Source organism: Boleophthalmus pectinirostris, unplaced genomic scaffold, assembly GCF_026225935.1.
Source record: "Boleophthalmus pectinirostris isolate CB_2022bp ecotype Guang Dong unplaced genomic scaffold, ASM2622593v1 HiC_scaffold_13, whole genome shotgun sequence".
In the NCBI taxonomy this organism is placed as follows: Eukaryota; Metazoa; Chordata; class Actinopteri; order Gobiiformes; family Gobiidae; genus Boleophthalmus; species Boleophthalmus pectinirostris.
The window spans coordinates 15,467,714-15,493,796 of record NW_026571036.1 but is presented as its reverse complement, the minus strand read 5'-3'; the positions used below and the strand labels follow the sequence as shown (position 1 = coordinate 15,493,796).

Genomic DNA, 26,083 nt, shown 5'->3' with positions numbered 1-26,083 from the left:
TAACGCTAGATCTAAACCAATTAGGGATGTAGCGATATCCAAATCTCTCGGTACAATATTATCATCATATGCATCTCATAGTATGATATTTGTTGGGATATTTTGGAGAGGCTAATATAATTGTAGATAGGAAACCTTTTTGCTTTTAAAATACCCTGATAAGGTTTTGGTGTGAATTATTTCCATCATAATCCCAAGAATTCAAGTAAAAAACATATTTCTTCATGTTGTTTACACTGAAATTAATCATGGGATATGTAGTTTCTGATGTTTATAAGCTGTTGCTACTATAAAACCATGAATTTAAGCAAAAGAACTTGTAATTCGATATATTGTGATGGCCCACGATATTATTGTGAGACTTTTGACGATACAATATCACGATATTTCGGGTATTGTTACATTCCTAAAACCAATGTATATTGGACAGTATCCTTTGTTCCTTTGTTCACAACCACAAATGAAAGTCAGATTCACAGATGGTGTTGGTGGTGTTGACATTTGACCCGAATCAGAAAATTTGAAGTTAAGTACTGTTGTAAATGCACTGACAAGTCGAGCTATGAGCAGCCCCTAAAGATCAATAACTCATCAATACTTATAGATCAGTGGAGCCTGAGGTCAGGCAGATGTGACATGCACCTGCTCAAATGGGCTGTGCCAAATAAGGATTCAAGCAAGTTTATCTAGGCTCAAATTTTAGTATTATTTCTCCTATTGAGTCAGGTGTTCTACCTGTATCTCTGTGGTGGAATGTTTAGGAGTTACTGTGGTGACATAATGCACAAATGATCGAACACTCTCAACAAAAACTCAAAAATACAAAATGGATTTAAACAACTCATTTTCTGGAGCCTGCAATCAATATGAGTGTTCAGTTCTTTATGGTCGGATTGTGTTAAAATAAAGATCAGATTAAAGTAACAGATCCTTAGACAGACCAGAGCCTACTGTTAGCATCGCACCCCAAAGTATCAATAGTTAGATGACTCATTTTATAACAATCATGCACACATACACAAATTACACAACACAAAGTATGCAATCCCTGATGCCTGATGAATTTCTGTATTTTTATTGTGATATAAAAGTGAGATACATATAGTTTGATCACTTATAGAGATACAATTTGGACTTTTGTCTATCTCATTTTCTTAGATTAATTAAAAGTAGTATTAAAATCTTTTGTACTGAATAGACTAAAGCCGTCGTATTCACATGAAGTAAGTATAGTATGTGATTGCAGTAATGAGAGACTGGACTTCCTGTACACACAGAGGAGAGAAAGACATCACAGACACTCCTCAGGGACACACAGCTGCTCCATCTCATCTGAATATTTCATGAACTATTGATTACGTGCTTTGCTATGACTCATTATACTCTCATCCAGGCCTGCACATGTTTATTTATATTACATGTTTGTTTTGGTTTTGCACAAAACAAAATTCATAGAAAAAGATAAGATATGATATTGGAAATGTTCCTCAGTATTGTAGGAATCATTGCATTAATTTAAGTGTGTTTATATTGTTCAAAAATACATCAGTAGTATGGATTTGTTTCTCTGAGTGGGGTCCCCTTTCCACAGATCTGACAGGTAACTTGGCCTAGTGGTGCTATTGTTTCTTCTCCATGTTTACTGTAATACTGTGTCAAATTCCTGGCAAAGCAGCAACATCTCCAAGGAGACAAGCAGCATAACGCACTTTAAGTTTCTGAATTCATAAAATGTTTTGAATGAGAGGTAATGACCCCACTGATTTCTTTTAAAACCATTAAATTGAAATATTTGTATCCACACACATTGCAAAAGAAAATCTTGTAATAATTTTAAATAATGTATAATGCTGTGCTATCCAAAACGAATAAATAAACCACATAAAAATCTAAGTGCACATTGATCCATGGGCTCTAAAAGGTGATCTTGAGGTATTGATTTCCGTGTTGTTGTCTGCAGATCTCCGATGCGTTGATCAAGCGCGTGTCTTCGTCCCAGGACCAGTGGGTTAAAGGGGCCCTGGAGCCTAAAGTGGCCCCAGAGTTTGACCTCAGCCTCAACACAGACGCCCTGCTCCAGACCATTTTGCAGCTGGACTTCTGCCAGGGCAAAGGTAAAGCAACAGCATATGCATGTATTATTCCCATTAGGTCTGTGTTATTTACTGTGGCAATAACTTGAAGAATTTACAGACTCAAAATGGATTAAGATTAAAAGGTTTTAGTTTTACATTAATTTTATTACCAACATTAATCACACATCATCAAAATCTTCTATTTATTTTCATAATACTATAGACAATTTGATGAAACATACATATTTGAAATGGACTGTAATCTGTTCAAAAGTAATTGTTGGTTATTGTAGCTACAAAATAAAAAAAATACTGTTAGTGTTGGGAAAAAGATAAATGATTTTGACAAAATTTAGATGAAGATTCTTTTATTTATAAGATTCTTTTACTTATAAATTTCTATATGCTGCTATATGTAGGCTAATTGGAAATACTACTGCTACCACACAAGATTAATTAGTTCCTATTGGCATTTGCTTTCTACTCCTCTGGGTAACCGATCAGAGGAAGTGATAATCTGCACTTAATTTAATATCATCTGGATGCATATTTCATATTTCTATACTGTTTCCATGGAGACAGCAAATTGCAATAATAAAATGCGGATTTTCTGCAAACAATATACAATAATATGTAGCGGTTACTATTAGGCTTGGGATACTGTATATTAATATGAATTATAGAGTATTGCTGTGTTGTAAGAAGGAAATCCATCACATAGAAGAGTATAAACTGTGTGTATGGCTTTAATAATAGAGGTAAAGATGAAGAGTGGCTCAGCTGTGGAAGTGTCTTTATGTAATTTCCCATAAGAGGCACCGTGGCTTTGATCCATTGTTCTGTAAGGGCATACTCTTTTTCTTATGTCTCTGCATTGAGCTCACACAGAACAGTGGAGTATGACTTTTGTCCCTCATAGTTACAGTTATTACAGTATAGTACTAATTGGTATTATGGTACATTATTAATAGGGATGTAACGTTATCCAAATCTCACTGTACGATATTAACACGATATGGGACTCTCAGTACGATATTTATTGAGATATTCTGAAGAGGCTAATATAATTGTAGATGGGACTCTTTTTTGCTTTTAAAATACCTTGAAAAGATTTTGATGTGAATTATTACCGTCATAATCCCAAGAATTCAAGTAAAAAACATGTGTTGTCTGCACTGAAATGAATCATGGGATATGTAGTTCCCAATGTTTATTAGCTGTTGCTACTATAAAACCATGCATTTAAATAAAGAAACTTGTGCCCACGATATTATTGTAAGACTTTTGATGATACGGTATCACGATATTTTGATTATTGTTACATCCCTGATTATTAAGAAGTGCAGTTAGATTAATCTCAAGTCTCGGCAATGGTAGAAAATACTTTTGTAAGAACTGACCAAAATGCAGTCACTTTATCAATACAGCTTAGAAATCTTGAAATTAGAACAATGTGTCTACCAAAAACATTTAAATTGCTAATAATTATAAACGGGAAAACAGTGTTTATTGTGAACATGGATGGTTGTGACGGATCAGATGCAGGGATTTATATATAAGAGATATTAGAGGTCCTGTATTACACCTTGGGAGCTTTAAGCCATGTTATAATATTGTTATCTCATCAAAACCATACCCAAAACAAAACACAACTCATACAAAATTGTAACATGTATCAGAAAATAGTGTAATATGGGCCCTTTTAGGATTACATTCTCTAGTCATGTATCACTCAACATTCCCCTCACGAATATAATATAAAATGTACTTGACACAATCTCTCAAGTCCAAAGCTCTCATTTTGATTTCTATAGATAGCAGAGAAAGACTTTAATGAAATCAGCGCCACATCACAAAGCCTGCTATGAGTTTGTACACCAGCTCTGCCTGACACAAAAGAGACTGACGGGTTAATCTGATCAAACTCTTGAATGGCACCCATAACAAAACATGTCTGCTACTACAAATGCATTGCAGATTTTATTCTATACCAATATGCCAATCATTTAGCTATTCCCAGGGCTTAGCTGGAATAAAACTGCTTAAATCTTGCCTTAGTGTCCTTTTAGATTAGTTTTTTCTCTACATGATGACTTCTCACCATATTCCCTTTGCAATCCCATTACGCTTGAGTGGCACCGCCGTAGTTAGCCTGTCTTGTGGCCGTGTAATCTTGTACTGAAATGCTCAAACCCGCGTGGCGTTTGCAGATGTGTTGGAGGAGAGCCCATTATTGAAACAGTTGCAGGCAGCAGACAGTGGTGAGGCAGAGGAGATGGAGGAGGCAGAGTGTCCAGAAGGTATTACCAGAACGTTTATTTCACAGTAAAAAAAAAGAAAAGAAAAACCCTTGTATATTCACTCCTCCAGCTGACCCCTTCACTCCTGCTCCTTTGTCAGTCCCGGTTCAGCCTCAGAAACTCACTAGTTCTCAGTTCACCTCCTCTGCATGGTCGATGTGTCCAAGTCCTTATAAGTCAACACTGATAAATGCGTTATATACTGTATAGATTGTATTGTACTTGTTTTTTGTAGCCTTCAGTACTTCTCATGTACAGTAAATATCCATGTAACATACAAAACATTTGGAACTGAAACATGAAATTTGCACAGAGCAATTTGTGAGAATTTCGCATTAAATTACTAAATTCTTTATGTGAATGGTTGGTCATGGGACATTTTTGATCAATCATCAGTCCATGGGTTTATATTTCTCTTAAATGGTGAAAAGTCCTCAAAATGGAGACTATAAAGAGGAAGTTGAACCCATGAAAAAAGATCTCAATCATTGAATCATTGCACACAACTAATGTATATGTATATTGCACTTATCAACATCAAGACCTGGTCAAAACTAATGAAAAAATAGGATCACATAATCAGAGCTATCAGAGAATTACTTTGGGCTACAAATATAGAACCGAACTGTGTCTCACAATTTCTCCTTGACTGCAGCCTGTATTTTGTGTGTCCTCTTGTCACTGAATATTATCTTGTTTTTGTGGTCCATGTCTTTGGGTTGCATTTTAATGTATGTCTTGTCCAATATAGAACTGAACTTTATCAAAACATGCAAATTGTCTTATACTGTTTAAAAAAAAAAGAAATTTGCTTGATAATGTTATGCAATCATGCAGCCAAAATGTCACTGAATAAACCTTTAAGAAATGCTTAAATGCTTTCCACTGCTTCTAGCTCCATGGTAACCTTTGTCAGCTAAAAATATGTTTATAATCCCTCCTGCTTAAAGCTTACTTGTGTCTCTTAAAACGGATGTAAGCACCATCCCACTGAACTGTATGTCAAATCCTAAAAGACACTAAACACATTTTGGGGGAGGTTATGGAAGATTAACAAAATAGTCACAGGAAAAATACTAGAGCCTATTCCCAAATGAGGTCTTTTTGGGCTGACTAAAATGCTGTACAGCCTCTGTTGCCCTGTCAGTGAACCCAAAGCGTATTCACCTTTAGGGTGTTTCTTATCTCTCCATAGACCTACATTAAAGCACTTTTCTGACTTCCTTTGTTGTCAAGAGACCTCTGTAGATCCTTCCTTTGGTGCTTCCTTAATATACCCCTTTCGTGTACCCTACTCCCCTAACTCCTATCTCCTTGATCAATGTGTTGAATCGATTATCTCTTGCCAACAGTAGAGGCAGGGCCCTCGGTACCGGCGGCCCCTCTGCTGCAGCTGGAGAAGTGTTGCACCAGGAACAACAGCGCCACTCTGGCCTGGAGAGTCACTGTGCCCACTGGGAATCCTATCGAAGGTTACATCCTGGAGCTGGATGATGGAAGTGGAGGACAATACAGGGTTAGTATGAATAGTATTACACATTACTTTACAAATCAATTAAAGGTGCACTAGATAACATTTTGAGCCCACTTGTCCATGGAGAGGTTATTGAATTTATGGAATTAAACATGTTTATCTTGCTTTTATTCCAAGATAATTTTTAAAGCCATACAGTGGAACATTCCAGAAAGCAACTACATTTCCTTGGAGACAAACAGGTTGCAGACCCTTTGACAGAAACTTTTCTACATAATGTTATTTGATTATTTACTTATTAGTTATGAATATACCTATTCTTTGTCCAGACCCAAACATTAACATACAGAGCAACATACATCGCCTACATCTCGACCAGAAAAAGGTGACTTGCCCTCTCTGGGTGGGTGGAGAGTCCTTGCCTCAAGTGGAAGAGTTGAAGTATCTCGGGGTCTTGTTCACGAGTGAGGGGGAGGATGGAGAGTGAGATGGACAGGTGGATTGGTGCAGTGTCGACAGTGATGCAGTCGCTGTATTGGACTGCTCCCGTGAAGAGGGAGCAGAGCCAAAAGGCAAAGCTCTCGATTTACCGGTCAGTCTAAATTCCTACCCTCACCTATTATGAGCTTTGGGCAGTGACTGAAAAGACAAGCAGTCAAAATGAGTGTCCTCTGCAGGGTGGCTGGGTACTCCCTTAGAGATAGGGTAAGAAGCTCAGTCACACTGGAAGAGCTCAGAGTAGAGCTGTTGCTCCTCCACATTGAGCGGAGCAGCTCAGGTGGCTCGGGCATCTGTACCAGATGCCTCCTGGATGTCTCCCTGGAAAGGTGTTCTGGGCATGTCCCACCGGTAGGACACCTCGGGGAAGACCCTGGACACGCTGGAGGGATTATGTCTCTCAGCTGGCCTGGGAATGCCTTGAGGACCCCCCTGGAGGAGCTGAAGGAAGTGTCTGGGGTGAAGGAAATCTGGGAGTCCCTTCGTAGACTGCTGCCCCCGCAACCTGGCCCCAGATAAGTGGAAGAAAATGGATGGAGCAACATACATATAAGAGCATACACCATATAATAACTTTTAAAATACTAATAAATTGCACTCAAGAAAATATGCTCTCAACTGTAATTCGAATGTGAATGTGTATGATTCTTGCTATATGGGTGTCCAGGCTACTGCTACTCTCTTTCTGTACTTTTCACTTTATGTTTACTATACTGTACAAGTGCATACATCTAATTCATACCAGTAAGTTTTTTTTTGTCTCTGTCTATAATGGTGTCCTCAGGAGGTGTATGTGGGGAAGGAGACCGTGTGCACAGTAGATGGACTGCACTTTAACAGCTCTTACAATGCTAGAGTAAAAGCCTACAACGCCATCGGAGTGGGGCCCTACAGCAAGACCGTGGTGCTCAAGACCTCCGATGGTATGTGCAGTCATGCTTGGTAAAGATATTTCATTTATGTTCAAGTATAAGTAATTATCAGATTATAAAGTGAAAGTCTTCAATGGTCAGTGGTGATGAAGATTGGTCTATGTGATCCAATTTTAAATCTATGGAGCTAAATAGTGAGTTTTTTAGCCTTAATTTTTAGCCTCAATGATGGTTTTGAACTCTTAATAGTCACTGTTGAGCTCCATTATAGTCTCATAGTCATAAAGTTGGGTTTTAACAGATGAATACAGGAAGAAATAAGGCAAGATAAAGGGTGGTAGGATGAGAAAACGTATTTGAACTTAAATGGGAATAATATAAAAAGGAGTTAAATGGGACAGTGACAAAATCATCTGTATTCAGAGTGGGACAAGGAGAGGAGGAGTCTTCATGTTCATTACTCAGTGGCAGCCCTCAGAACAATGGACAGCACAGTCTGTTGTGTGGCTGATAACTGTTCTTCCTCCACTCTGCACGCACTGCTCATGTAATGTGTGCTCAGAGAATGACTCACATTCAACATAGTCTCCCAATAGCTTTGAAGGCAATATAAAGCTATGGTTAAAAACAAAAGAGTAACTTGTTTAGTGTAATAATAATAATGAATTCTACAATTGTGTATCTCCATTTGTATAGCCATTATTAAGGAAGACTGTGTTAAAACATTTATAATGCTGTATTTTATTGTCATTTTAGAAAAGATGTCCCTAAAAAGCACATAAGAAGATGCAATAAAGATTAAATGAAACAGATGTGCATTTAGGCAGAACAAATTCCTATATCTAATGAGTTTGAAATGCTCTGCCCTTGTCACACAGCCAATAACACGCCACATCCAAAACAATCATTTAACTAATGGTAAAGATGCAATCACTGCAACTGTATTTCATTGTTAGTACCTTTTTATTTATTTTACTTGTGTTGCACTTCAGGTTAGAAGTTTAAAGGGCCTATATTACACAAAATGGATTCTTGTGAGCTTTAAGTCATAGTATAATGTTGTTACCTCCTCAAAAACACATCTGGAGTTGTGTTTTGTGTTTTGTGAATGAAACAAAACACAATTCCAGGTATGTTTATGATGAGGAAACAACATGAATGAATGAATTTAACTTGTATATATAATGTGCTATAAATTATATTGCTTCTATATGAAGTGTGTGTTCTTCTTTCTTTTTTCTCTTCTTTCATTTTTCAGTGGCCTGGTTCACCTTTGACCCCACCTCTGCTCACCGCGACATCGTTCTCACCAATGAAAACCAGACTGTGACCTGCAGCAGCTACGACGATCGCGTGGTTCTGGGGACCGCTGCTTTCTCCAAGGTACTGAAACCATTACTTTCACATACGCAGTACATGGAGGTGCTGCCCTTTTGGAGGAGTATCATTATTCCTACACTTTGTATATCTGACACTGTGTTATTCTCACTGGATGAATGAAATGTGTTATGTTGTAACCTCAGGGCGTACACTACTGGGAGGTGACCATCGATCGCTATGACAACCACCCCGACCCTGCGTTTGGGGTTGCGAGGATCAACACAATGAAAGACATGATGTTAGGAAAAGACGACAAGGCCTGGGCCATGTACGTGGACAACAACCGCTCCTGGTTCATGCACAACAACTCACACACCAACAGGTACCAATTCAAATGGATTTAATAATATCTTTAATTTATTTTTATTTTTTTAATATATAAAAGAGAAGCATCTAGATATGTGCACTATTGCGGAAGTCGACTTTCCGGCTCAGGTCATATATACTTGACTGTATATTTCTATGTGTTATTTTTATGTTTAAAGGTCCCATATTGCAAAAAAATGATTCTTGTGAGCTTTAAGACATGTTATAATCCTGTTGCCTCATCAAAAACATACCTAGAATAGTGTATTGTTTCATTCACATATTTTTGAGTAACCTTTTATTGTTCGTCTGTCTGTCTCCAAAGTTCAAAATGCTCTGTTCCACCTTGTGATGTCATGACTCACTAGTTTCCAAGTTAACAGCTACCTTTTATCTTTTGTTTAGAGACTAGAAATTCTAGGGCTGAAATTATCCAAATTATTTTAGTGAAGGTGCATGGAGTTTAAAAACACAGTGGAGCACTTCCTGTGTTTTCTGTTTGAGAGACGAACACAGCCTAAATGTGCAGGCTTTGTGTGAATGAAGCAAAACAAATTTCCAGGTGTGTTGCTGACATTATACTTTATGACATAGATTAGAAAATAGCAAAATATTGGCCCTTTAATATTTGGACATTGTATTCATGGGCTTCAGAATGATGAAAAATTACCACATTACCACAGCAATTACCAGCTTCAAAATATATACCAGTATTATATCTTTGGAATAGGAAAAAAAGTCTTCAAAATATTGCATATAAAAAGAAGGTGAAACCCAGGATTAGCTCTGAACACGCAAGATGCCAAAATTTAGATTTAAACACGTAGCCTACTTTGAGAAATGTTTTAATAATAAGAATGTGAAGAATGTGTTGCCAAATAAAACCTACATTTCCATAAATAGGTCATTTGAAACAGCTGGGTGCTTCATAGTGTGTGAGTTATGTGCTGAAAGTATGTTTTGATCCTTAACAAAGAACAACAGTATGACATTCTGAACAGTAGGAGATGGAGTTTGTGAGGCGCTTCTGTACGCTCATCTCTGTGTGAATAAAGCCTCAGATCACGGGGTAAAAAAAGAACCACTCTCACGTGCCATGATATAAGATCAAAACAAGATGACAGAAGGACCCCTGGAGTTTGTACAAACCCAGAACAAACTCAACAGGGAACAGACTGCAGGCTGCACAGTACTTCAAACCCACTCAGAGAAACTATCAAGATGCCTGTGAATCCAAAATGTTGCCCTTTTTGAATGACAACTGTGCAAAATGTAAAAATTTTAGTTCAACTTGACATTTAAAGTTTATATGTTATGTCATTCACAGTAGCTGTTAGATAAGGTTAGATTTTTATTAAAGGTGCACTGTGTAACTTTTTTGGTGGCGGGTCCTGGCTTCTCTCCCTGTAGATACTGCCTGGAATGTTCCATAGTATGGCATTACACTTATTTATCTCAACGGAGACCGCAGGTGACACCACAGTGCCAGGTCTGCGGAGAGGCGAGCCCACTCACAGTAAGAATGCATGTTTTTAGGTCAATAAAAACTGAGTAGTTTTTGTGTATTTTCAGGGCGGAGGGGGGCATCAGTAAGGGTGCTACAGTCGGGGTGCTGTTGGATCTGGTCAAACGTACACTGACCTTCTATATCAACAAAGAACAGCACGGACCAACTGCCTTTGAAAACCTGGACGGGGTCTTCGTGCCCGCTGTCAGCCTCAACAGAAACGTACAGGTCAGTCACAAGTCGAAACAACTATAACTAACAGTTATGGTTAGCATAAGATGGCCTAGTTATACAAACAATGTTACTTAAACCTTTACTTGTTTGTACTACTACTCTACAACTACTACTATACTACTACTACTACTACTACTACTAATACTACTACTACTACTACTACTACTATTTTTCATCTTAAAGTCAAAGCATAGACTAAAAATTGCAGTAGAAGTAGACTGTCAGAATAAAGTCAGCATTTGTACATGTACAAATGTGAGTCTGGTTTTTTCAGATGGGTGTGACTGATTCAGGGACACACATTGTCTCTCCATATCTGAAAAAAGTAAAGTAAAAAAAAAAATCTAAAATCAAATGGAACATCACCTATTTCTCCCAAATCAATGAGTGAAGCACTAATTTCTCTTAATCTGAGTGAGAAAAAATTGATTTTGATGTGTTTCTTCAATCTGTATAAAAATAAAATACAGAGAGACATCATTCTGAATTTGCTAGGCAACATTAATTACATTTTAGTCTTCCGTCATTGAATTTACTCAAGCAGCTTTATTTATTCATATACTGTACCAAGAATTCAATAACTTATGAATTATTTACATGTGTCCATTAAATCCAAAGTCAAAGTCTGTCCCTTGCCACTCTTCATGTATCTCCCTTATATTCTCAATAACTCCTCAGTCTGTCCTCTGCTCTGTCTGTCTAGAAATGATCTCATTGAGTATTCCCTGTGTTTGTCCGCTCCAGGTGACCTTACTGACGGGGCTCGAGCTGCCAAAGAATTTTAAACAGTAAAATCCTCTTAGGAATACAAACTACACAGATGTCCCGTATAGCCACAGTCCCCCACTACACGGTGCCGTCCCATCCTGTCCTGTCCTGTACCGGGATTCTCTCTTGTTTCACATCCTCCAAAACGACTCAAGGTGCCCTCTACTGTGCATACTCAACACCTCTGCAGCTGGAGAAACGGTTGAATTACACACTGCATGGACCTTTATCATTGTACGACCCAAACAGGATTCGAAAGGGAATAACTCCATTGACAAAAAATATGTTTGGAGTTGTGTTGTATTTGGACTTTGCAGATAATCACTGGGGTTTAAACTGATACTTTGCAGCCAATGTCTTCAACATTCCCTGGATGTGTGAAGCTAAGTGAAAGCACTGCTCTGTCTGAAGCTCTGTTACTCAAGTTAGACTTAATTTGAGCTTTATTTTAATACAATCTGACCAGAAAGAGCAGACTTGGTTGGAACTACAACGGGCAAGTCCATCACACAGAAAATTACAGTCACAAGTTTGCAAGTCACTCTCACCTTTTGTTGAAAATCAAACAATGAAAGTGTTGTTTAAATCAATTTTGTATTTTTTCTTGGCAGTTTTTGCTAATGTGTGGATTGTGTCACCATGGTAACTGTTGAACATTTGGCCAATAGAGATACATTTAGACCACCCCAGCATGATGTCACTGCAAAGTATCAATACTACAAAATCAATCTTGCCATGATACAAAGTGCTCTGAACTGTCAATCTTAAATCTAATCCTAGTTCAGGGATAAATCCTCTGAAGTTTACAGAATATCTTGCAGTACTGGCTCTGCAATGTTATTTTAGTAATTTGTTTGTATTATTAAAAGGAAATTTCCACAAAACAATTTAAAGAACAACTAAAAACAATTTATAACATTTTTACATGCTAGCTTCACACTGTAATGGCTAGTCTTTGCATAGCACTACTAACAATCATGACTGCAAAGATACCAAGAAGAATCTCCAGTAAGGGATGCCTAAAGCCTTTAAAAATGTATAATCTCAAAGGTGCTTGAAGAGAATAGAAATCTAACATTGTTTCCCTTGTACACCTGTTTACAACTGAGAAGAGCAAAAACCAATAGACATCCTCGTAGAAGTTGTAGCAGCGCTCGAGTCGATTCACTCATCAAATATTTAAGAGCAAACTCCAACACCACTGCTTTGTTTGTTCCCCTTTTCAGTGTGTGTTTGATCCTAAGTGAAGTGACAGGCAGCCAATGTTTAAGACCTAAAATGTTTACATAACTATTGCACACAGCATGTGAGGGTAAGGCTGTGCAGTGTCAAATACATACAGGATTAAGATGTTAATTATGCTTGAATTGTGTTACACTGTGGGGGCATGCATACAAACCTGATGCTCTTAAACCAGGACACACAGGTCTTGAGGCTACTCTTGTGTGAAACAATAGAAATTTATGGTCTCAGTTATGTCTTTAAATTATTATTACATAGTGAATTGCTAAATTAAAGGTGCGCTCTGTTTTCTAGTAGTGCAGGTGGTGCTACCAACACAACAAAGTGACATAATACAACTTTAAACAATGAATTGCAAATGTCTTAGTTAAAAATTGCCTAAGCCATTTTACAGTTGTTGAAGAATGACTTTATTGATGACTTGTTCCGACAATTTTTTTAGAAGTCTGACAGCAGCATATAAAGGAAATATTAAAAAAGTGAAAAGTTGTGATTGGATGATAATGAGGAGCCAGACTCTTATGTATAAAGTAGAGAAGTCAGTTGTCTGTCTCACAGTGACTATTTAATGCCCTCATTTATCAGTCTCTATGAAGACGCCTGGCATCTTCTGTACAGAACAAGATCACTTCAGGTAAAGCTACGGTGGCCTAGAAAGGACCTAAGCTGCAACACCTACCAAAACACTGTGACCGAGACAATATTTATTATGTACATACAGATCAAAATGTGTCTAAAAGTGCAAAGGCATTAGATGTGAGACTTACCATGTCAGTGCTAATTGCTGGATTAATAATGTGTGGTCTCAAGCATGGGTTGAGCATCAAACATGTTTACAAAAGATCAAAATTGAACTGTAAATAATGTATTATAATTTAGTTGTGGCAGCACTCCCCCTATGGTTTGAAGACAAAACTACAGAATCAACAAATTCATTCCTCTTTATACAATATCTGATAAGAAATCTCTCATAATGATGTTTTATCAGGGAAAGAATCAATAGTTTACAGAGTAAAAGCTATTCATAATAATTTTCCATTTGAAATATGTTAATATCAAAGATGCAGATCTTTTCTTGAGGTTATTGTCAGTTGATAGCTACTTCATAATGATTTATTTATATATGTTATTTATCAAAATATTATATTTATTATCAATATTAATGTAGCACTAGATAGAATTATATACTGTATGTATTAATTTTGTATTATATTTCAGACCTTTTAGTAAAGGTTTTATCAGAAATTTTAATTAGATCCTGGCATTTCACATAAAATGGGATTTATTTTTATTTGTCCAAAGCCATTACCAAGAATGTTTTATCCATCTGTGCTGATATAGTGACTATAAAACAGGGACCTAGAAGAAATTATTAACTGTATTAAGTAAACGCATTCCTAAAACCATACAGATCAGGTACGTTATGACCACAATAGGCAGATGTTTATCATTTATTCTCAATAATTATAACATTTCCTTTATACTGAAGGTGCATGATTAAAGCATAAAGTAGGAGCATTAATGTGGTTTTCCTTCTCCCTGGATGCAGCCTTACAGTGAAATATAAAACCAGATCTCCCCTGACCTCTCCCTATCTGACCACCAAGGAGATTTTTACACTCCCTGGGTCGATAGATACCACCAAAGGGCTAATTCTCGCCGCACTGTACTTTTCTGACCCTCCCCACATCAACAGACAATCCAGCCATTGGGTCAACCATGATTTTAGATCCTGGTCCATAGGTATAGTGAGACATCTTGGTTTGACAGCAGGTTGTCATTTAAGAATTGCTTGCCTCTGTGGGTCAGTTTTGATTTAGTGTTGGAGAAACTTATGTCAGGTTTATTGGGGAATTTATGTTAAATACGGCATTAATATACAAACTATCAAAATACATCCGCCATCATATCCTTAAGGTGATAAGTCTCTCCTCTTTTCATGTGGTCTTATGAGTACTTGGCATGTCCCAGAACAAAAAACACCAGTTTCTCCATGTTATCTTTCTTGTTTCCTGCTAAAAATAAGACATAAGATGGTATCTTAAAAAAACATCTTGAAATCCAATAGTAACATTTTACTTTCTTGGACCATCTACCTCTGAGTGTGCAGTTGTTTGGGCATTTCATTTAACACATTTCTTTCAAAAGAATATCCCATCATATGATCGGACCCTGAAGGTGCACACGTATGACATCATAATTACACAGCTAATTCATTTCATGCAGGAAAGTAACATGGGGATACAAGACTGTCTGTCCACCTACCCACCCATGAATGTGAAATACAACAAAAAATACAATGCTGGGAAAATAGCATAGCACTGCTCTTGTATTAAAACAGCATAGGGAAATACTGTATGATTTATTTATGTTGACAGATTGTAAATATATTTAAGAACAAAGTCATGTTTATTTTGTTTTATATTTACCTTTGATTTGTTGTGTATTTAACTGTCTAATATAGTTGTCATCAGATTATATTACAACTTGCATATCTTCTTGTTTAAAGCTGCTTTATTTACATGGTGTGAGATTTTGACATTGTCTGCTTCACACTGCCATAAATTATGTTTTTGTATTCTGTTGCAACTAAACTGTCAGTTTTTTGTTTTGTTAAAAATATAACTGGGGCTTCTTCTTGGTGCTGTAAATACTGTTTCCTCATTGTATGTGATATTTCTCCTCCCTTCTAAATGTAAAAGTTTTGTATGACATGTTTTGTACAAGAAATGCATTGTAATCGCATCATTTAGAAAAACCTTTACACAAGAAAATGCAATTGTCTTTTTTGTTAATTTATAAAAGAAAATAAATAAACTGTGATGAATAAAAACCAGAAGAGTCTTTACATTTTTACTCAATAATCCATCTGGGAGCCGCAGGCTGGATCCTGTGTCAGCAGTTCCTCAGGAGTAAAACTGTCACTAGGTGATTCACTGTGTTGCTAGAACAGGCACAGATCTTGAATTTCTGCATACAGCTCACAGCTCTGATATTTCCAAATGCAAACTTCCTGCATAAGTTCATTAGGATCCTGATAAGAAGTCCATGCAAGTTCCCAGAGAGCTGTACGACAAAAAAAAAGAAAAAAAATGCAACCAACTATAGCCAATAAATGACTGTAAAGGAGAAGAAGGAAAAATAAAACAGTAATTATTATTACACTATCAAAATGAGTTATATGGCATTCATCGGCCCTGTTGCTTTTAAGAGGTCACAGTTACACTATTACTTTATCCATTGTCTCTATCAATAATTCTACTCTGGGACTTGTGCCAGCTCTAAGCTCAGCAATTTCCCTAGAAAGTGTCTCCAACTTTGTATTCACGAAAATGTGAGAAGGGCTGTAATCACGATACTTTCAGTGCAAGTAAAATAAATGATAAAACATAGCCAGTCTCATCACAGAAAATAACAAAGCAGAGCAGTAAAAGTACTTGAGAGAATACATACCTATCTTTGTCCTTTTGTTCCTTTAATCTTCTGGATTTCTTTGGTGCTGAGGATCAACATGCCATTTTTGAATCGCCCCACTTGTCCTGAGGGCCCTGAACCAGACCCAGATGTGGACTGCTTCTTTTTATCCCTAATGAAAACAGACACAGTCCAGCTGAGAAAGTGATTTTTAAATGGTAAGGAAAATAATTATTATGGAGTAAAGAAAGTTACTCACTTGGGATTATTCTTCTTTTTCTTCTTTGTCTTTAATTCCTAAAAAAGCAAATAATCAAACAGACAGAATATATCAAAGAGTAATAAGAAGAACCACAGTGTCATTACAGACTTCTAAAAGGTGCATAGGCCTTACCGGGTCAACCTCCTCCTTTTCTTTTTGTTTTTTCTCTTTGATTTGTTGTTGTAGTTGTTTGTAGTTGACATACTGCTTTTTTGGTGGCTGCAAAACAGAAATATAGGAAATGTAGATTTGACATACAAAAATACAAAAAAATTTACTATATATGCAATTGACAGACTTACACGAGCCCCCAGCATAATAGCTCTGTCCTGCTCAAATACTCGCTGCTGCTCTTTCTTGTAGCCTGTGATGCCAAATCGATGAACTTCTAATCGGGCCTAAACAATATTTTCATTTTATCATATTTTTTTCCCAACAATTTTGCGGTAAATCTCGTAGAATAGGAATAATGTAAATTTGTCCTCACCTTTTCCAAACTAAGTTCCTCTGTTTGCTCACTGTTTTTGTCTTTTGTTTGAGGAAGCTGGAGACAAATTATAAACATCAACATCATAGAACAATTGAATACATAATAAAAGTAATAGTTTTACAAGTTACAATATTATTTATACCTACTTTTATTTTGTCAGGAGATGAGGTGTGTTTGGTCTTTATTTTCTTTCTAGGATCCTGGAAAGTCACTACCTCCACCTGGTGGTCTTTCTGTGCCACCGCTAAAGAAAAATGATTATTTTAGACATTAAAGTGATTTTAAAATTAGATTTTTTTAAATGAATTGTATCACGTGTTTATCAAGCTTAGGGTGACCAGACGTCCCTATTTACCGGGGACAGTCTCAGCTTTGAGCTCTGTCCCAGCAGACTTATCCAAAACCCGTGATTTGTCCCAGTTAAAAAAAAAAAAAAAAAAATCCCTATTTTTGACCAATATGATCCTTGGCAACAGTAAAGAGAGGCATAAATTGTCACTTGTTTAGGTAAAAGACAGAAAAGCTGCTTAAAATGATCAAAACACAAAGAAAATGTGACTAAACTGACTCACATTAGTGCCAAGTGCATAACAATGTTCTTTAATTACGCAATCGTTTCACAATTTTATTATTACTAACCATTTTTTTAAATTTTGAAAATCTGGTCACCCTAATCAAGTTGCATTGTGATTTTGCTGTAATCTGAACCTGTTTGTTCTGACTGATGCTGGGTTGTGGATGTGACAGAATCATCATCTTTAGACTCTGGAAACTCCTTCACATCCGCACGTCTTTTACGCTTTTTCTTCTTTTTTGTTCCTGGGGATGAAATATAAGATAGCAGAGGAGCACATTTAACTTGCCATTATTTACATATATTTTTTTATTTTCGCAAAGCAGTCCATGTTTGTGTTGATACTACTGTGACTATGTTAGCCGAAACTGTTAGCAGTAGTGAGGGAAGCTAAAGTTACTCACCAAAATCATACAGTTTGTCCAACACTTGCTCAAGAAACAAACAGTCTTCGTCCGATTTTCCGTTCGCCTTCGTATTCATATCTCAGTTATGCACAGTGTAGTTAAGTGAGTAGAAAATATGCAACAATGAATGACAACAAACACGTGTGGCGCTAAACAGCGGTTAAAGTTCTACCCATTTGAGCCACCGTAGATTCTATAAAAACACGGAAGTAGTCTCTTTTTAACACGCCCATGTGAAGTTTTTTTTTTGCGAGTGCAGCTGTCACTGAGGGAAATAATGATTTGTGCATACGCAATTTTAACAAATCTACGTGTGTCTTTTTAAAGCTTCAAGTGAGCCATGGAAAACAAAACGACTTATTCGGTATGTATGCTGTCTCTGTCTGAGGCTAACGTAGCATAGCCTTGACTTTTGACATTTCATTCAACAGGGATCCCTTTTAGATACATTACACCATTAAGTATTGTGTATTGCAACGCAACAGTAGGCCACTGTAGTTTATTTTCAGCATTTCTTTGTGTATAGATTTGTTGTACTTATTTTACGCTAAATGCCTTTCTTGAATCGACCCCCTCAGCTGCATGAATGCAATTGATAAGACACTGGCAGTGGTTTGCATTCTTTGAGGCTTGTTTGAATAGGCTTTGTCAAGGCCGACATTTGACATACACAAAATCATTATGCAAGCTATTTTGAAACCCAGTAAGTGAATAATTGACAATATGTGCGGGAGCGAACCCTGTTCTTTCTCAGATTAGTAAATAATGTGATGATTGTGCAGCAAACGAGACACTTCTTCACCACTGAGTATGAGTATGGGCAGTGAATGAATAAAAATAACAAAACAGAGGTACACCTATTGCTGGCTGTCATTAAGTCACCAATATGGTATTGAAAAAATATAGTTAAGGCTGGGCATCATTAAGAAGTTGCTGAGACGATACATACCTCGATACATAGGCCACGATACAATACATACAGTATCTTGATACAGTGCACTTTCGATTCGATATGACATATTTCAAATTGATTTGAAAGTCTTCAATAAAAAAAAGTCTAAATCATCAGCCAGTCATGGCTGTGATACTAAAAGTTTTTCTTAAACCTCTTCTTGTGCCAAGTGAATATAAAACACACCCATTTTAATAATCAAAACAGTGAAAATGTCAAATGTGTTGCATGAACGAGTTTTCTTCCTTTGAACAAGCAACAAAACTGTAATGCTGTAAATAATTAAGTTAATTATACCAAAAAAATACTCTTGGCGATATATTGATACAGCAGCCCACGATATTGATACTGTATCATCACATTAAACAATAGAAAATATTGATATTTTGATTTTACACACCCCTTGTACCAGTGGAAATGAAAAATATATATATTTAGCAGACTAAAGCCCTAGCTTCAGTGGACATAACTTAAATGTACAGTTTTTCTTCAAAGAAATTGTATGTAATTGTAGTTTTATTATTGTCATTCTATATAATAATTAATAAAGCAATGGATACTGAAAGATGCATAGTACAGCTGCTGATACTGAAAAGTAGGTGTATATACTTGTTGTGGACATTCTCATTTTCTGTTTTCTGTCCTAGCACTCCGACCCGATGCTGAAGAAGAGGGATGAGTTTGAGGACATACTGGAGGAGAGGAGGAAGTCCAGCGACCTTCGATATGCACTCAGATGTTACACTCCTGCCGTCTACAAAAACCTCACCCCATGTGATGCAAACTCACTGAAAGCCATGGTACTTCAGTCAGATCAACTTCATTATGTTATCAACCAGGTACATTTAATTTTTTATTCATTTTTATATAGCCACTTTGTCTAATTATTTGTTTATAATGATCACATGGGCTCTTAAATGTTGTAATTAAGGTTTCTAAAGAGAGTGGTAGAACTAGAGATGATCTTCAAGAGGAAGCGTCAAGCATCATGGATGAGATGGCCCATCGCTTACAGCTCAGTACTGTCCGATTCTTTGCATTTGCCCTGAGTAAAGTCTTCAAAACCCTTTTCAAGAGCATCTGTGTGAACGAGGACGGCATCCAGAGAGTGAGTAGACATCACTAAAGCCAAAATACTTTTCTGACCTAAACATTTAAATTTAAATCTTTGACTTTTTATTTGCATTTCAGCTGCAACAGGCCATTCAGGAGCTTCCCGTTGTTCTCCTGCCCAGTCACAGAAGTTACATGGACTTTCTACTCATGTCCTACATCCTGTACACCTATGATATCGCTCTACCTGTCATTGCTGCAGGCATGGGTAAGCAGAGACGGACTGAAGACGTGTATCAATTACTATGATGTTGTAATTAAAAGACATTGAAAGGTAATTAAGCCAAGTCTGTCCATGTTGACCAGTTGCTATGGTTTCCTTCAGATTTCATGGGGATGAAGGTGGTTGGTGAGATGTTGCGGATGTCTGGAGCTTTCTTCATCAGAAGGTCCTTTGGTGGTGATAAACTTTACTGGGCTGTGTTCTCTGAGTATGTCAAGACCATACTCAAGGTGAACAGTGAACCTCAAAACATGGACTTAAAATTGTGTGTTGTTGTTGTTGTACATATGCATTACTTTGTATTTATAATCTTCCAGAATGGCCTTGCACCAGTAGAATTTTTCTTAGAAGGCACCAGAAGTCGAACAAGTAAATCCTTGACCCCTAAATTAGGTATGGCTCAAATTTCTGTGACAGTTTTATGTTATGATTATACATTTATTTATTTATTTATGTTTTTATGCCATGCAGGTTTATTAAATATTGCCATGGATCCCTTCCTAAAAGGTGAAGTTTTGATATAAGTTTAGTTCCTGTAAGCATCAGTTATGAGCGAATACTTGAGGAATCACTTTATGCAAGAGAGATGCTTGGTGTTCCCAAACCCAAAGAATCCACCTCAGTAAGTCCAGTATCAAATATCCTTTTATCATATTTGCCACACTGATGGACTAAATGGTGCTGTACTTGTTTCAGGGTTTGTTTCAAAGCTAGAAAAGTCTTGAGTGAAGACTATGGCAGCATCCATGTTTACTTTGGCCAGCCTGTGTCAGTCAGACGTTTAGCAGAGGGTCGAGTGAACCGCTGCCAGTTCAGCCTCACACCAAGGTATAGTATGGTAATCTGTGAAATTAGTCCTCATCTTCTGCTACATTACACTGTAATACACTAAATAGATTTTTTATTTATACTTAATATTTTAAATGCAGGTACATCCCAAAGCGCCCCAGTGAGGATGTGCAGACCTTTGTGAATGACACAGCGTACAGACTGGTGCGGGCTCAGGAGGAGAACATGGTCCTAAAGCCCTGGGTGCTGTTGGCCACCATCCTGCTCCAGGCTGAGGACCTAGAGAGGGGCATCCCCCTGGAGGAGCTCACTGAACAGGCCCTGTGGCTCAAAGACCTGTGTCGACAGTATGGGGGCTTCCTGCACTGGCCTGGTACCATATAGTAGCAGTTTTTCCCCACGCTTTATATGCTGTTATGTTTCCTGGTTAAAAGTATTGACCAGTTGAATGTGTTTTTCTTCAGACCACATGACTCCATCGGAGGTGGTTTCCTCCAGTCTCTCTTTACATCACGGCCTGGTGAGGCTCTCAGAAGGAAAAGTTTATGTGGCACTCAATCAAGGTATGGTTACTTATGTTACCATTTTTGCCTTGGAATGGCATACTTTAAGGCAATAAAAAAATATATAAAATAAAAATCACGTGTTTAATATATTATTTGTTTACTTGATATCAAAGATTTTGTTGAATTCATCATAAGAAACAAAGTTAGGAGTCCTTATGAAATGATGAGCACCCTATGATAATAAGTTTTGCAATAATCCCTGTATTAATATTTAAATATATATTGTTACTGTTGTATAGATGCCCAGTCAGGTCCCGTCTCCCCTGAGGAGCAGGTGTTGAACCGAGCGGTGCCAGTGCTTTCTTGTGTGTCCTACAGGAACCAAGCCCTCCATTTGTTTGTGCGCCCTGCTCTGCTGGCCACTGCTATTCACACGTGTACCACCAACAACAAACGTAAGAGTCAATACTGCTGCCTCATTTCTTTATTGTTTGATCACAAATGTATGGTTTTAAAACTGTAGTGTTTTATTCATTCTTCTGTTTTTCAGAGGATATTTTCAACACTTTCTGCTTCTTGAGAAACATGTTTTGTAATGAGTTCATCCTATGTCCAAATGCCACTGTGCAGGTTTGCACATTTTACACATATCACATGTGACTCATTTTCCAGTGCTTTAATATAAAGCTCTTGTGTAGGACTTTGAAGAGGCCTGTTTCCTGCTGGTGAAGACTGGGGTGCTCCAAGTGAGCCAACAGGAGATGGTGGTGACTCACATAGGGCACAGAACAATCAGTTTTCTCAGCCGTCTGCTGCTTCCCTTTGTACAGGGATATCAGGTGGGCATCTCTCCAGTGAATCTTGACTCGAGTTTTCATCATATAAACAATTTACTTCTCTGTAATATTATGAGTTCTCTCTAGTTCATCCTGTTACACAGTACATCTGGTTATTTGACACACAGTACATCTAGTTCAGGACATTTTGTTTTGTGGTTGCCTGATTTTATTTGGTCCAAAATTAATTTGAAATGCTATTTTAAATCAGTTTAAATGTGATTTTAGAGGTTGCTCACCAGAGGGCGCTACCATCACATGAAAACCTTTACTGTTTCTTTAGGTGGTGTGTGCCTTTTTGTGTGAAGAAGCCACTGATGCACTTACAGAGAAGGAATTTGTTCTAACAGTTCGAAAGTTCATAGTCAAACAGCTATTGGCAGGTAACGGGAGTAAGATGTGTGATGTGTGATGTGTTTTTTGGCTCATCCTGATGAAGTATTGTAACTGATTGCAGTATTTGTGTTTTAGGCACATTGAGATATCCTGAAGTACTGTCCTCTGACCTCCAGAAGAACGCTTTTGCAGCTTTGCTCAGACTTGGAGCTGTACGGAAAGTAAAAAGGTATACCATTTAAATCATCAAAATTTGTATATTTATTTCAGAACATGCAAATATCTTATTGTACAGGTACATTATTTTCATTTCCTGTAAAACTGGCGTCCATAACTTGATTGCCATATGAAAAAGTAGACAAGATTATCTTATATAAAAAATACCAGACTTTGCTTTATAAAGGCCTCATGTCATGTCATATTCAGTGATATGCTTTCAAATTCCCTTTGCTTCAGAGTGGACCAGACAAGTCTAAACATCAATAAGGTGACGGTCAATTCCTTAGAGGACACTTTGGGTAAGAAATCATCATTAATGTCTGACAGTCAATCTTTTCCATTTCAAAATATAATCTCAAATGTGTGTTTTTAGGAGGAAGACTACCCACTCCGAAGGCGTCAGTGGCCCGCCTCTGATGCCCACATCTCATTATTCTGCCAGATCAGAGGGTAAAGCTGATCTGGGACAAGCCTACGTCTAACCTGAACAACCTGAGCGAACACAAAGCTGGCCTTTTCTTCTGTAATTTCTCTATCCACGCGTTTCTAAAAAAGCTTTCAAAGACTGCTCTATTAAACCCTTTCTGTGTGGGTATAAAGCCTAACGAGTTGGAGCCTTTTTACATAATTCATGGCTCATTCAAAGTATCTGACCTTTGCTACGAGTGGCAGCCGAATCCTCTTTTCCATTTTGCTTTAACACGTGTGATATTTATCTAATAGCACTGTGCCTGTCCTCTAATGATCCTCTTCTTTTGTGTGGCTGGTATCCTTTTGGGGCACTTTAACAATTACTTTTCAATGTAGTGTGGTATAACTCATAATTTCAACTCTGCTATTATTTCTTATATTTGTGCAAAAGCATAGAGAGAACCATCTGTGGGGTAAGCCAATTTGAGCCAGCATATTCAGATTTTGCCAAACAGAACAACAGACAAAATTCAAAGTTTTAGAGTTTATTTTCTAATTTGTGAAGTGTCTGTTGAATTGCCAATTCTCTTAAGAGACAAGGAATAAGACCCATGTTTCCCCAAGTTGTGTGTCAAAGTTGCCAAACTTTAAATGAATGCCATAAATGAAGCTCTACCAAAGGAATACATCTATGTTCTAAACTGATCCTGCATTCTTGTGTTACTGAACTGAATTTATTACAAATCGGATCTTGTTACAGGGGATAAAGATATGTTAAATTATGTGCAGTAGACCAGAGCAAAATTAGCTTATGTAGCCATATCTGTTACCATAAAATTAAATGTATTTTATTATTGTTTCCTTTTTTCTTGCACTGTCATGTAATATTAAGCCCTGAATATGTGTCAAAGAGTGCTTCTATGTGGCTTTTATACATTTATATAATTGTATGGGTCTTTACTAGTACTGAATGTAACGTGTGGCATCATTTTGTTAAAACAATACTGATAATGATATTAAAATTAAGCTTAAGATACAGCTTTTAAGTACTTTGTCTTCTGTGAGCAGCCTAATCATTGAGTAATACTGCCATGGAATCTACCAAATGAAGCTTATATTTCAAGAATAATTTTCACAATCAAAATACTTGTAGGTATATAGTTCTCCATAGGTTTTCTTTCACCTGCTGCGCTGAACACTCCCCCAGTACCATGACTGCCCTGAAGGTGTCAGCCTTGCCCTGTGGTCATTGTTGGTGGCACAACTGTCAAACACGACTCTGGACATTATATTTACTTATATTAATTTCCTGGAGACTGATCCTAAACTTAACCATAGTCACTGTTTGACGAATCTTAACCTATCGTAACCTATATCTGAACTTTAAACCATGCTGTTGATCTTGTACAAAAAAAATATGGGGACCTGATTTTTGTCCCCATAAGAAAGGCAGGTCCCCAGATGGTAGTGTGTATACAGATTTCAGTCCCCAAAATGTAATAAATACCTGCCCGCACACAGAGTCGCCACGGTAACATTTTTCATCATGTTTTGTGGCTGTGCTGAGTAAGAGACTGCTGCCAGCCCATCCACTGGCCTTTCTCTCACACTCACTCAGTCTCTGACAAATTATGGCTTCATCTAAAGTTGCCATAGCAAATTGCTTATATACACACTCCATCTATCCATCCATCTGTAAGCCCCCGCCTCTCCCCTGCCTCACCCTCTGCCTCTCCCCTGCCTCTCCCCCTCTCTCCCTTGAGGGGCGCTGTAACAGGGCCACTGCCAGATCAGCACTTTACCCCATACATTATGACAGTTGCTCGTAGGCACAGGGGAAGGGGCACCTGATCTGTTAGACATAGCCATATGAGTAAGTAAAGGCTGGAGAAATTGATAGTGTAGCCCATTTGTGAGGTTGAATAGATTAAATATTATTTTCATAACTTAAAATGGAGGGGCTGTTTGTCCAGAAATCAGATGTCTGGGATCTTAACCTTCAACCACAGCAAGAGGGTATGGGTAAATGATATAAGACAAAGGAAATGTGAGAATAAAATACACAGACTTAATCAAATAGTGTTGAAAAAATTGCAATAAAAAGGTTGAATCATATGTAAATAGGTCTATAACCATGGGATTTGATCAGATGTGGCGCTACTATTAGGCAAAAGTAGGCGGCCACTTAGGGTCCCCAAACCTGGAGGGGCTCCTAAACAATTGCCCTCAGTGCCACTAATGACCGACACCTCAGAGCAATTTAGATTTTTTCTCAATATGACATTAAATGAGAGTAGTTTACTTGTAAACAATAAAACACATTCAAAATAGTATCTGATTTTCAAATCTATTTTAACTGTCAATGCACCCTCCCCTTCACGTTAGAATGGACTAGTCAGCTTGACCCTGAATTGAACATAATCGTAGCATAATCATATATAATGGATGTAAACAAAAATAATTGTACTAGCAAAATAATAAAACTAGTTTCAGCTCTGGTTATCTAGTAGGCTACCTAACTAATAAGACCAGTTTCTAGTCCACTCTAATTCAAATATAGATGTGCATGTCTCAAAAAACAAACAGACAAAACAGACAATAAATATTTAAAAATACATAAAAATTAAATTAAATACAAACAACAAAACAGTGCATTATAGTGAGGGCCCAAAGTCAATTTAACATCACTGCTTTATGTATTTGATGTTAATGCCAGAGGGGGTTCTGGAGAAAGTTTCAGGACAGAGATCAGCTACTGGAGGCCCAAGTTACAGTTTCTAGGAGATGAATAGACTAGAGAGAAAAAGGAGATCCGAGGCACTATGACTTACAATTAAAGTCCTTTATTTAGGCAAAGCAACGCGCTTTAACTATATGAATGGTATTCGTCGGGGC

The 26,083-nt window shown here is 37.4% G+C and overlaps 3 protein-coding genes across 13 annotated transcripts in view; 2 read left to right on the top strand and 1 right to left on the bottom strand.

Annotated features, from left to right (window-relative positions):
• Positions 1-14,884, top strand: part of LOC110156329 (tripartite motif-containing protein 67) — a 46,678-nt gene extending 31,794 nt beyond the window's left edge. For 2 of the 10 annotated variants that reach the window (XM_055149384.1, XM_055149382.1), the window contains 7 exons: positions 1,961-2,108; positions 5,728-5,891; positions 7,132-7,270; positions 8,478-8,602; positions 8,743-8,867; positions 10,478-10,640; positions 11,391-14,884. In XM_055149384.1, coding sequence (XP_055005359.1) covers positions 1,961-2,108; positions 5,728-5,891; positions 7,132-7,270; positions 8,478-8,602; positions 8,743-8,867; positions 10,478-10,640; positions 11,391-11,438 — 912 coding nt within the window. In that variant the 3' untranslated portion in view covers positions 11,439-14,884. Of the gene's footprint in view, positions 1-1,960; positions 2,115-5,727; positions 5,892-7,131; positions 7,271-8,477; positions 8,603-8,742; positions 8,922-10,477; positions 10,641-11,390 lie in introns of all 10 variants that reach the window. The other 8 variants (XM_055149381.1, XM_055149378.1, XM_055149379.1 and 5 more) reach the window with 5 other exon arrangements.
• Positions 14,885-14,983: 99 nt separating this feature from the next.
• Positions 14,984-18,000, bottom strand: cunh1orf131 (chromosome unknown C1orf131 homolog). Of its 2 annotated transcripts, none has more exons than XM_055149387.1 (9): positions 17,801-18,000; positions 17,531-17,641; positions 16,969-17,066; positions 16,820-16,876; positions 16,635-16,730; positions 16,465-16,551; positions 16,330-16,367; positions 16,110-16,242; positions 14,984-15,775 (listed from the first exon to the last, which is right to left on the bottom strand). In XM_055149387.1, exons 1-8 carry the CDS (start codon positions 17,877-17,879, stop codon positions 16,110-16,112), a joined length of 699 nt encoding a protein of 232 aa, XP_055005362.1. In that variant the 5' UTR covers positions 17,880-18,000; the 3' UTR covers positions 14,984-15,775. The 2 variants fall into 2 exon arrangements, with proteins under 2 accessions (XP_055005362.1, XP_020776238.1); XM_020920579.2 differs by having other exon boundaries at positions 14,984-15,722; positions 17,801-17,999.
• gnpat (glyceronephosphate O-acyltransferase) lies at positions 17,995-24,226 on the top strand. The gene is given in 18 exon segments (XM_055149388.1): positions 17,995-18,167; positions 19,403-19,594; positions 19,687-19,863; positions 19,947-20,076; positions 20,194-20,321; positions 20,409-20,484; positions 20,563-20,601; positions 20,604-20,712; positions 20,788-20,919; positions 21,021-21,253; positions 21,345-21,443; positions 21,686-21,841; positions 21,937-22,016; positions 22,085-22,225; positions 22,506-22,605; positions 22,694-22,787; positions 23,015-23,076; positions 23,151-24,226. Coding segments are annotated over 18 exon segments (2,016 nt in total). The 5' UTR covers positions 17,995-18,143; the 3' UTR covers positions 23,195-24,226.
• The last annotated feature ends 1,857 nt before the right edge of the window (positions 24,227-26,083 follow it).

Excerpts from the sequence above, each read along its gene's own strand:
- cunh1orf131 (XM_055149387.1), bottom strand. The coding sequence starts at position 17,879 with ATGAATACGAAGGCGAACGGAAAATCGGACGAAGACTGTTTGTTTCTT. Across the intron at positions 16,731-16,819 it reads AGGAACTTAGTTTGGAAAAG|GCCCGATTAGAAGTTCATCG; the intron begins GTGAGGACAAAT and ends AATATTGTTTAG. Across the intron at positions 16,243-16,329 it reads AAAAAGAAGAATAATCCCAA|GGATAAAAAGAAGCAGTCCA; the intron begins GTGAGTAACTTT and ends TGTTTTCATTAG.